At 42.2% G+C, this 11,795-nt stretch overlaps 1 protein-coding gene across 1 annotated transcript; it reads left to right on the forward strand.

The window, feature by feature from the left end:
• Window positions 1-3,094: 3,094 nt before the first annotated feature.
• Window positions 3,095-4,960, forward strand: junbb (JunB proto-oncogene, AP-1 transcription factor subunit b). The gene has a single exon (XM_086288402.1). It carries the CDS (start codon window positions 3,448-3,450, stop codon window positions 4,435-4,437), a length of 990 nt encoding a protein of 329 aa, XP_086144528.1. The 5' UTR covers window positions 3,095-3,447; the 3' UTR covers window positions 4,438-4,960.
• The last annotated feature ends 6,835 nt before the right edge of the window (window positions 4,961-11,795 follow it).

The following is an 11,795-nucleotide window of genomic DNA, read 5'->3' on the forward strand; positions in this document are numbered from 1 at the left end:
GGTTAACTGGTGATTCAAAATAGGCCGTAGCTGTGAAAGTGAGTGCGAATGGTTGTCTATGTCTTTGTTTTGGCCCTGTGACAGATTTGCGACCTCTCCAGGTGTGACCTACCTCTCTCCCTTTAACAGCTGGAGTAGGCTCCAGCCTCCCTGTGACACTGAAGCGGATAAGCAGAAGCAAATGAATGGAGGGAAAAGTGATAAGAGTAAGAGTAAGCAAATGGTTGATAATTGCAATAATAAAGGTTTGTGTTAATGTGACGCATAAACTGTTCTATATAGAAACAAATCTATACATTTATTAAATAACAATAAATAGAAACAGCTATCTTACTACGATGGATAAATGGGTGAAACATCCACCTTTTCCAGATTTAAGAAGTAGTCACAGATCACTGATTTTAGACCGCCTGTTAAAGTCTCAGCTTAAAGCTGAGTGTGTCCACACAGGAAGTGACTAGCAGCTAACTGGAAACCTGAGACCACAGAAAGTCAATGACATTCGGTCACTTCAAGTGAAAAAAACGGTTGAAAAAAACCCTTGTGACGCACAGTGGGCGCGTCCCAAGATAAACATTTCTCAAATTCAACATGAGCTGCTAAAGCTAGCTCACTTGGTTACCAAACTGCAGATATGAACAATTAAAATGCTATTATTTTTCTTACCAAAAACTTGCACGGTCCTTACCTTACAGAAGGCAATATTATTTATCAGGCAGTTCCATTAAAACTTCTTTAAAATGACATGAACAGCGAACACAAGAAAGCTGTTAGCTAAAGCTGCCAATGCTAGTACACTCATTAATATGAGCTGTCATAACTTTCATAATGCAAACGGATGCGTTATGAAAAAACTTAACAGTACAGATGTTATTTATGTGGAAAGTCTCCATAAAGACCAGTGCCCTTCGTTATACCAGGATGGTTTTTAATGTTGTAAGCTGGGTATTTTAACATGGAGGTTTATGGAGATTGGGTCACTTTTAGAAAGCGCCTCAAGTGGCCATTAAAGGAACTGCATTTCTGCACTGTCATTCTTTCTGAGCCCTGGAGGTTGCTGCCTGGTAGATGTAAAAATGGAAAAAAAAAAAATTATATATATACATAAGTGTGTTGTGGTTGTATGTCTCTTTCAACAAGTCAAGTTTCAGTTTAAATTCAGGTCTGTCCAAGCACATATAAATAGTAACATATTCAAAGGAATTTGACACTTTTGGCACCAAACTTCACGTCCACGTCTGAATATCTGACCAAATCTGAAATGCAGTTACAGTCTCCCTTTCTGTTCCTGAATCACGAAACTGAAAGATTAGAGGTTATGATCTCACACTGAGGCTGACCTCTGACCTTTTAGAAATTAAATGTCAGAATAGCATCCCATCAGACATTTGTGTGCCATTTAATATTTCACCTTAGAATTCTTGAGTTTTGGCCAAGAATGTGTTTTTGCGAGATCGCCAAATTCAAATCAGGTGAACCTTGAGTCCAAACGGATGTTTGTGCCAAGTTTGAAAATACTTCCTCGAAGCACTTCAGCAGACAATACCTGCCTTTATTAATTGTTAAGTAATATCTATTTTATAATCCTTTTAATGGGAACACATCTGGAGCATGGTGGGTGGTGTGAATATTTGATAGGGTTATAGGCGGTTTGTCACACTGATCATCTGCACATGTTGATGAAGATTCGAGAGCCAGTTTTTGTTATATGCTTCTGTTATTGTAATATACATTCTGCCACGGCCTTGTCTTCAGTACACAAGATCAGAGATTCATCCCTCAGGAGCAGCCAGAGGATTTTGCAAAGCATCCTACCTGACTTGATTTGTGTGTAGAGGGATGTGGGATACAGTAGTGAAGGCAGTGGTGCTTGATTGTGTGGGCGTTGGAAGAAGTACAAACAGGAGACAAAGGTTTCCTTCTCTGCTACTGAGACAGGTGCTCTATTGAGGAATCATATTTCTTTTCTCTCAACGCCAGATCCTACCGAGCAAATCACAGCAACTCTGCTTGTAAATCTAAACAAAAAAAAGAAAGAAAAAAAGGTGGTTTTTTTAATGGCCTTCTGACATCAAAAGGGTAAAACACTATTTGTGAATCTTGCCCGGTGTAATCCCCCCTCTTTGGCTGTGTTGGACAGAATTTCCTCAGTTTCCTCTATTTCATGATCAAAGCTGTTTACTTCAGGCGACATGGCCAACATCAGCATCCTATCAGATTACTACAGGAGGAAGTGTTTGCTCTGTGGCTGATCACAGTTTTCTGCTCTGCTGATGTGTGTCACTGCTGTGTGCTTTCAGGCGTCACTTAGAAGTGGAGCAGTCAAATCATTTGAATATATCATATCAATACCTGTGAGCACCCCCCAAAAATATATGAATATTAACACAAGTTAGGATGTTTATTTTTATTTTTTAAAGATGGTTCATATTAAATAATTAATGTTATTTTTCTAGAAGAACTGAACTTATCGTCTGAGGCAGAAAGTCCCTAACTTGCCTAGCCACATGGATTTAGACTGGAGCAGGAATGCTGCTGGAATGAGGCCTGGAGTGGGCCTGGCTTCCCGGTTGTCCAGAAGAGGAACTTATACGTCAGTGTGCCCATATAAGGAGTCTCGACTTCCTCCATGGGACCGATTGCAGTAAACAGCTGATGTTTGTTGTATATTTCATACCCAATGGATCCAACAACAGATTGCGCGTGAACTAATGGGCATCCCATGAAGCTATAATGACATAAAATGAACCCAAACTGGCGCATTTAACGCAGTTTTAAGACACATTAAAGAACCTACAAATGAATTAGAAAAGCAGCGACTTGCTCTAACGGAATAATCTCACCTCCTCGCTTACCCAACAACCACTGATTCAGCCCATAAACGCGCAAAGTCGTGCATAAATGCATCGGACTTTTCTATTTCTGACATCGGTCTCCGCTGCGAGCCCTCCTCGGAGCGCTCTCTTGCCTACAGGCTTGTTTACAGTCGCCTCTTCCCGGCATTAGCGTCACTTGACGACGCACTCGATGGGCGCGGAGACACAGACTCTGTCCAATGACAACGAAGCACCGTATATAAAACGGCGCACATGAACCCGCCTGAACACACCTCAACAAGCACCAAGACAAACACAGCGGCAAATAGGAATTGCGAGAAAGAAGTTTTGTTTCACAGGATTTGAAGGAAAAAACCACAGCAAACAGGCTCCTGGAAAGACTTTTGAAATCCGCTGATACTGAACTCTTGCTGGACTTTCACTAGTTTGTTTCCTTTGCTCTCCATCCTCGAGTGATTTTCCTTTTTTTTTTTAATTTGGAAACACTGTTTAAGAGAGACTACAAGTGCCCGATTTGATGCATGCTCTCTGCTGACACTGACTTTTGTTGATTACCCAGAGACTGTGTTTCTGTAAGCGGCCGGTAAGCTCACTTTTTTCCTACGACTTTATGTCTACAAAGATGGAACAGCCTTTTTATCATGACGACTCTTTTCTGTCGGCTTACGGCCACTCAGACGCGCCAATGCACGACTGCAAACTGATAAAGCAGAATATGAATTTGAACTTGACAGAGCCCTATCGCAACCTGAAATCCCAGCTGAGAGCCGAGACAGACCTGTACCACGGGGGCCAGCAAGACGTGGGGTCCCTGAAGCTCGCATCCCCAGAGCTCGAGAAGCTCATCATCCAAAACAGTAACGGTGTGATCACCACTCCCACCCCGGGCCAGTACTTCTACAACCGGGGCATCACCGATGAGCAGGAGGGCTTCGCTGAGGGTTTTGTGAAAGCATTGGACGAGCTCCACAAGATAAACCAGATGCCCCCCCCTAACGTGTCCATCGGAGCCGGTGGAGTTACGACGTGTTCGCCGGCGGCCTCTAGCGTCTTCGGCTCCGCCTTGCAGCCCGAGCCCCCCATCTACACAACACTGAACGCCTACTGCCCGAACACAAACTTATCTTCATCATCCAGCTACCCCACAGCCACCATCAGCTACCTGCCGCCGCACCAGCAGAGCCACCACCAGCAGAGCTCGATGCACGGCGCGCATGCTTTCCAGCATACCCTCCCCGTCTCCGGACTCCATCCGCAGCGGCTGGTCTCTCTGAAAGAGGAGCCTCAGACCGTGCCCGACCTCCTCAGCAGCGACGGCTCGCCTCCGATGTCCCCGATTGACCTGGAGACCCAGGAGAGGATCAAGGCGGAGCGCAAGAGGCTGAGGAACCGACTAGCCGCTACCAAATGCCGGAGGCGCAAGCTCGAGCGCATCGCGCGGCTGGAGGAGAAGGTGAAAGTTTTGAAGAACGACAACGCGGGGCTCTCCAACACGGCGTCGGTGCTCCGGGATCAGGTGGCTCAGCTCAAACAGAAGGTCCTGACACACGTGAGCAGCGGCTGCCAGCTGATGCTCACGAGCAAGCTGGAGGCGTTCTAAACACACCAGAGACTACTAAGAAGAAGAAAAAATGACTGAAAAGTGATAACACTGGAGTCATGTTCTGCATGCGCAGCACTGGAATTACCGGCTCGTGTGTAGTCAGCATCACAGGGCCAAGGGCCAGGTGTGGACGATACTAAAGGCTGTTTTTGGGTGAAAAGACTGATTGTAATGGTACTTCCGGATGCTGGACACTCCTCACAGGACCATTCAACCCTAGAATCCAGGGCAGCATCCAAACTGAGCAGACACTGAGCAACACAGTGGGCACACATGCCCATAAGTCGGGTTTACTAATGGTAGAAAATGGGAATGATTATTTGTTTTACTTTGTACCATCTTCCTTTTTCATTTTGTTTAGTTTTTTGTTTGTTGGCTGCATTTATTCATTGTGTAAATTATTTCATGTGTCCGGTTGATCCAGACAAACTGATGTCCAATGTTTACAGTGTCTCTTTTTAAAAAAAAAATAATTTGTGTTGTATATTTAAGTAAAGTGTCTCAAAAATGAAAAATGAAATGGTGGAGTTGAGCGTTTTTGTTTTCACACATTTACACACAATTTAGAATAACAACAACAGCAGCAGCGGGAAAGAGTGGGAAGAGCAAACGAGGTTTTCTTTCCTACCATACTGTAACCATAACAGTTACTATAGCTCCCAGTGAGGAACTCTTACACAAGCACATTCTGGTTGCGGTGTTTTTACGCACAGAGCGTAGCTTGCGTATGTAGGCCTTTCCTAATTACGCAGGGGCTGTCCATATATGGGCATACTGGTGACTACTTCGTCACAGGGGAGGATTTCTGGGAACCCCCGCCCAGGTAACGCAAACAGGTTCCTTCTCACTCCCTCTATATACCGTATCGATAAGATTTGCGAACTTCATGAGGGTGGCGGAATTTCCTTTTGGTTATTGTGCAATTGTAAAATAAAGTGTTTAAACGGGAAGAGAGCAAAGTACGATCCTCTTATCTCTTATCAGCTAGACAAGCTAAACAAGAGCTTGGCGTGATAACAGGAAGCAGTAATAAAACGGCTGTGATCGTGGTGCTTTTTAATATTGTTATTTTTTAATATATTAAATGAAGATTCTTAAACTCATACGCTAGCCAACTATCGGCGGCGCTCGAGCCTCAAAGTTGTTGCAGCATCTTTTAGGTGTCAGTGTAATTGAAAGATCGCACACGACGGAAAGTGACAGTGACTTAGTACCTTCAGGAATGCCGGGGGCGTCTCAAGATGCCACGCCGGTTGGCAGAGCAGTAGGCGAGAGTGGGCGTCCGGAGCGCGCAGGAGCATCTGTGTGGATGGATGGGGCTGTGCGCGCTGCCAAGGACAACATTCTGGTGGGACGCATCAGCGGCCAAATATGCGCGGCAGCAGGATCTCAGAAGATGGAGAGAGAGCGAGAGGGGGGAAAAGTCCCGTGTTAAGAGGATGTGAATGAATCATTAAACACACACACACACACACACACACACACACACACACACATATATATATATATATCCTGTTAATGGCAGCACATATATATATATATATATATATATATATATATATATATATATATATATATATATATATATATATATATATATATATATATATATATATATATATATATATCTTCAGCTTCCACGGAAACCAGGTCTTGAAAAACTTTCCTGACCATGAGACTACTGGCCGAGAGAGCAGCTGTGTACGACGTGGTCTCAGGAAAACCGAAGGGGGATTTCTGTCCTGTGAACACACTCGGTGACGTACAAATAATCAAGACAGTTGGGCGTAAATACACGATTTCTCTCTCTCAGTACTCACGAAAGCCACTTCAAAAGAGTCTAGGAGGTAAGGTTGCGGTTTTGTGCGCGCACTCTCACCTCAAGCTGTTTTGGAGAGGTAGCCCGTATTCTCTTTTAACTTGACACGTATTTGAATACTTAATTTCCATCAATAACAACTCCACTTGTTTTTTGCCGTTTGGACGTGGAAACAGAACCGGGCTCGCCCACACAAGTTCTCCTTTTTCTGTGACTTTTTGTTGTTGTAATTATTATTATCAAGAAACCTATATTCAAGGGGATGTACACTGAGATCAGTACATGTTTCCTATATTTCAGCAGTTTTGTGTACAGTTACATATGTACAGTTATATATAAAGTGTGAGCAGTGAAACAGACCATGTAACATCACACCGCTATTTTCATGACTTATATACAGCTCCAACTCTCAGAATGAGTACTTTTAAATATCACTCCAGCGCTTAAGTCTGTATTTACGCAGTAGGCAGGCCTACATATTACAATGCAGGCACACACAGTCCAAAAAAAGAAGAAAGACAAAAAAAAAAAAATCCAATTTCAAGCCATACTGGCTCTCCACACGCCTCGGCCCACAACCCACACTGAGTGTCTGTGGGAACATCTGTGATGTGAACGGTGACGTATGAAGAGCCCTGGGTGGGTTTGATTTTCCTCTCCACGAGCCCCCTTCCCCTCCCACAGACACTCGCAGGCCTGGCTTTCTCTCTCTCGCTCTCACTCATTCTCTCCCTCTCTCCGATCTTCTGTTATCTTCTCGAGAACCATGAATATTCCTCCCACCTTTCGGTGGCCATCTGAGGATCCCTCAGAAGTTGCGTGGCTTGTTTTGGATGGGTAATGAGAATTAGGAAAAGTTTGTGGCTGTCATAAAAAAGCACTCGGATTGTCCACATAGCGTTTATTTTTTTGTTTATTTTAGCTTTGTAACGTGTGTGCGTACACCTGGAAATGACACAGAACTGGCATGGTCTATGATATAGTCTATACATTCATCTCTTAAAATAACAACAACAAGAAAAACCGTGATTAATTAATTATCTGTGTCATGTGTGCTGCCATTAACAGGACGGTAACAGGGCCTCACAGAGGAGGCCCTCTGTGTTACATAAGACAGAGCTGTGAAGGTTGTAGCACACATATACGGGGAACGTTTAAACAGCTTTGGCTGGATTGTGCTCATGTTCTGATATACTGTATGATGGCGCGTTAACGCTACAGCAGAAAGGTGGCCTGGAAAGCAGCTCGAGATTCACACATGCACTGAGTCACTGTCGTGACGCTTCTGAGGGGTTTGTAGACGCACATCTCCATCTACTGGAATTACAACGGAAGAGCATTTGAAAGCAACACCGTCCTTCGTGTCTTTCCCTGGCCAATGAAATTCTTACTTAACAGAGGTGTGGCCATTATTTTACCCTTACCTTAAACCTTTATAAAGCATAAAGCATGGTTTCAGAATCAAATGAAAAGAGGTTTATTGTATTAAAAATGATACTGGTTCCCTAAAATGTAACTGTGTAAAGAGCAAGGTGCCCACAATGTAGCAAAAAGAAAAACACACAATCTGAGGTACACAATGCAGTAATCTACACATTTTATATCAATGCAAAGAGTATTATCCATCTCATTTGTTAATGAGTTCTCGAGCTTTTTTTTTATTTAAAAATTGACTTTTGTCACATTTACATACGTCAGATCATCAAAGTAATTTTAATATTACAAATACAATCTGAGTAAATGCAAATTGCTGTTTTTAAATGATGGTCAGCTTTTGTCTCGTCAGTCCACGGAATATTTTCTCCCAAAAGTCATGGAGATCTTCAGGATGTTTTCCAGCAACTGTGAGATGAGCCTTTGTGTTGTTTTGGGTCTCCATTGGTTTTCTCCTTGAGCTCTCACATGGATGCCAGTGTCTTTCTTATTGTTGAATCATGAACTTTGACCTTAACTGAGGAAAGTGAGGCCTGCAGTTTTTTTTTGTTGTTGTTTTTGTTTTGTTTTTTAATGCTGTTCTGGGTTCTTTTGTGGCTTGTTGGAGTAATTTTGGTTCACCACTGTTCAAAGTTTTCTCTATTTGTGGGTAACGGTTCTCACCGTGGTTCACTGGAGTCCCAAAGCCTTAAAAATGGCTTTGTAAAGCTTTCCAGACTGAAAGATGTCAGTGACTTTGTTTCTCGACTGTTCTTGAGTTTCATTGGATCGTGGCATGATGCATTGCTTTTGGAGATCTTTTAGCCCAGACTGGTTGTATCTGGTAGTAATCAGGCCTGGTTATGGCTAGTAAAACTGAAGGCATGCCTTCCTTTCCAAAAGAGTGGGTAATTTATGATTTAGCAAGGTACAGAATAGTCTAACACTGATACTGAAATTTGTTTGATGATCTGAAACCTTCAGGTTTCACAAAAGTGCAAAAAACTGAGAAAAATTAGAAAAGGAGCAAACCATTTTCATTGCACCAACCTTTTAAAAAGTGTGGTTTTGTCTGTGACTATATATGTGTATTTTGTCACTAACACGTCCTTATTTCGATTATCAAATAAAAAACATCCCTGTATAGAATTCAGCATCTTCTCATTTATGCTAGCCAAAGAAAATTTCCTAAATAGAAAAAAATTTTTGTATGTGCATTTTGCAGAAATCAAAGTGGAATGTTTTACAAATAACACATGTTTGTACCTGGTGCCGGACTGTTTGATCAGGAACGAATGCAGTTTAGAAAACTGGTGTATAAAACAGCTTTGTGCATGCCAGTGCTCTTACACAAATAGTGTGAAAATTGATTGTGTGCAAGAGGGCTACCGCAGAAAAACAGACAATCACAGCTACAGCCAATTTAGTATTGCCAGTATAGCTGAAGAGTTCACAGAGAGAACCCACACAGGCACGGAGAGAGCGTGCAAACTCCACACACAGTTGGGGAATTTGAACCCAGGAGCATTTTGCTGTGAGGCGACAGCGCTAATCATTGCACCACCAGGTGGTGCAGTCACAAAGCAGCTGTAGATTACTATAATTACAAATTTAAATAGATATTTTGGTGCTCCATGCCTTCTTTCTTGACACACCCCTGGATGTGCAGTAAAGGTCCCACCCAATTCATGGACTGCTGCTGAAGGTGTTTTTGCTCATATGGTCAACCCACTGGGTTCTGTAGAAGGATGTCTGTTCATTACCATCTCAGGTCTGAACACCGGTCTGTCAGGATATTTATTAAGCACCTGATTTTATTCTAATCAGGTTTTTGAATGAGCACATTTTGCTTAATGTGTCCAAAATGGTGTTATTTCCTATAAAGATGATATATTTGAAAATGCCTCTTCTTCTATTAAATATATATTTATACAGAATATCAATTTATAATGTAGACATCATGCAACTTTTAAGTTCTGATTACAGAGTTATTCACTGACCCTCCCAGACCTGGGACACTTGCTTGTAATATAACACCAGCAAACCCGCCTGTGTGCAAAGTGTCAGGATTACAGCAGCTATTTATTTTCAGTCAGAAACAATGTAACAATGTAAAAACTGTTCACAATCACGAATAAGAAAAGTCTTTGCTTTTACTGTTCAGCATGTTTTCCATTTTGTATTGTATGCAGCGTTATATCAAACGCAGCTCACCACAGAAAGTTTCCCTTTGATGTCAAGGTAATCCACTGTTAGAGGGTGTGAATGGAACAGGGATGCACAGAACTGCCATTCAGCTGCACCGTGCATGTATTTCTGAGAGAAGATGAACTTAAGTGATAGGCAGAGGAACAGATAACTTGTGTTCTGGCCTTTGAAGGTCAGATTTTGATTTTGCGAAACAAAACAAAAAAGATAATCTCATTTATGTTACAGTTTGTTTCAGACACGAGCCTTGTCAATAGTCAGTAATGACCCGAGCTGAAAAGATAAACACCGCCGCAATTATGTCAAAGTTTATCTTATCACTGAAGTGCTGGCACACTTGCAGTCATCAGCTCAATTCCACGCGGAGTCATTTGTGAGCCTCTCTGTTCTGCTCTGTCATTTACTGTGATGATGATGACTTTCACAGAGGACATGTTATTAGCTAACATCATCAAGAGGCACCAGTTCACCGCAGAAATAGCTGCAGTGAAGAAGTGAACAGCCACACACACAGTCACTCACATTGTGCCTCATTGTCTGGAGTTTCAACAGACAAATGTCAAGTGCTGTGTGGCATTATCGACATGACGCACAGATTGTGTTCTCTCCATTTTCACCTGCAGAGGGAACCCACTGTTTGACAAAAGATGATTTATGTGTGAAATCCACAAATTAGTCATTTTAAATTAGACAGTGTTATAGAGAGATACGCCACAGTGTCACCATAATCACCTGGTTCTGATTGATGTGCATAGTCATGGTAAAAAAGAAAGTACAACATCTTCCAGTTGTGAGGTTTTACACATCAGGATTTTGTCTTTAGCAGGTCTCAAAATAAGGTAAATAGAAGCTCAGATGAACTAAAAAATATGACATATTACACCGTGTCATTATTTATGCATTAGAAAAAAGCCAAACTGGAGAAACAGTGTGTCAAAAACTTGTAGAACCACCTTTAGTAGCAACAATGTGGAGTTCTTGTTTTCTGCTGGACTTTTTTAGTTTCTTACTTTGCAGTGGAGCAACTTTGGCTCAGTCTTCTTTACAACATTCAGTTCAGAGTTTTTCAGGTTCATTCATGCAAAGCTCTGTTAAGGTCCCACTACAGCAGTGAGTTTCAGCCAGATTGAGGCGTGCACGTTGACTCGACCAGTGCAGCACCTTGGTTTTGTCCCTTGTCAGTTGTCCTGTTGTGAGTGTGCTGTTGTGCTGGGGATCATCGTTTTGGTGCACGATCCACTTTAAGCTAAACTTTATCTGCTGGACAAATCGCCCCACGGTTGTCTCAATGTGCCCGGGCTCTGTAGCAACAAAACAAGCCCTCATCACCTTTGTGTTTGACGGTTGGTAGGAGGTGTTTGTGCTGATAGGCGGTTTGGTTTTTGCCAAATGTGGTGCTTTTCATTTGGTCTGATCTGTTTTGGTGGTCTAATTTGTTCAGATGCAACTTTGTAAACCCAGTCTGTGCTGCCATGTACCTTCTAGACACAAAGATGCTGTATTGATGCAGCCTTTTTCTAATTGGACTGTTATGAACCTTAAAAGAGTCTGAGATGTGGCTATGTTTTTGTTTCTTTTCAGTTTCTCTGAGGATTGCGTGGTCGTGGTGTGACCTTGGGCTGAATTTGCTCCACTCCTGTAAAAATTGTGGCTGCAAACCAGCAAAGTGACAGAACTCCTGCCTTATATGGGTGCTCACACATGCTGATCATCAGTTAATCAAGTGCATTTCATTTGTTGCACTAATTCCTAGAGAAAAGAATAGAATAGAATTCAACTTTATTGTCATTGCACATGCACAGGTACAGGGCAACGAAATGCAGTTTGCATCCATCCAGAAGTGCTTTAGTGATATAGATATATTACAATATATATTAGCAATAATATAGATATGTGAGTATATTACAGAAATGGG

This window comes from Aulonocara sp. 'chitande type north' Nkhata Bay, linkage group LG4 (genome assembly GCF_057382095.1).
Source record: "Aulonocara sp. 'chitande type north' Nkhata Bay isolate Kocher_YH1m ecotype deep benthic linkage group LG4, A_spYH_male_GT1.1, whole genome shotgun sequence".
Taxonomy (NCBI): Eukaryota; Metazoa; Chordata; class Actinopteri; order Cichliformes; family Cichlidae; genus Aulonocara; species Aulonocara sp. 'chitande type north' Nkhata Bay.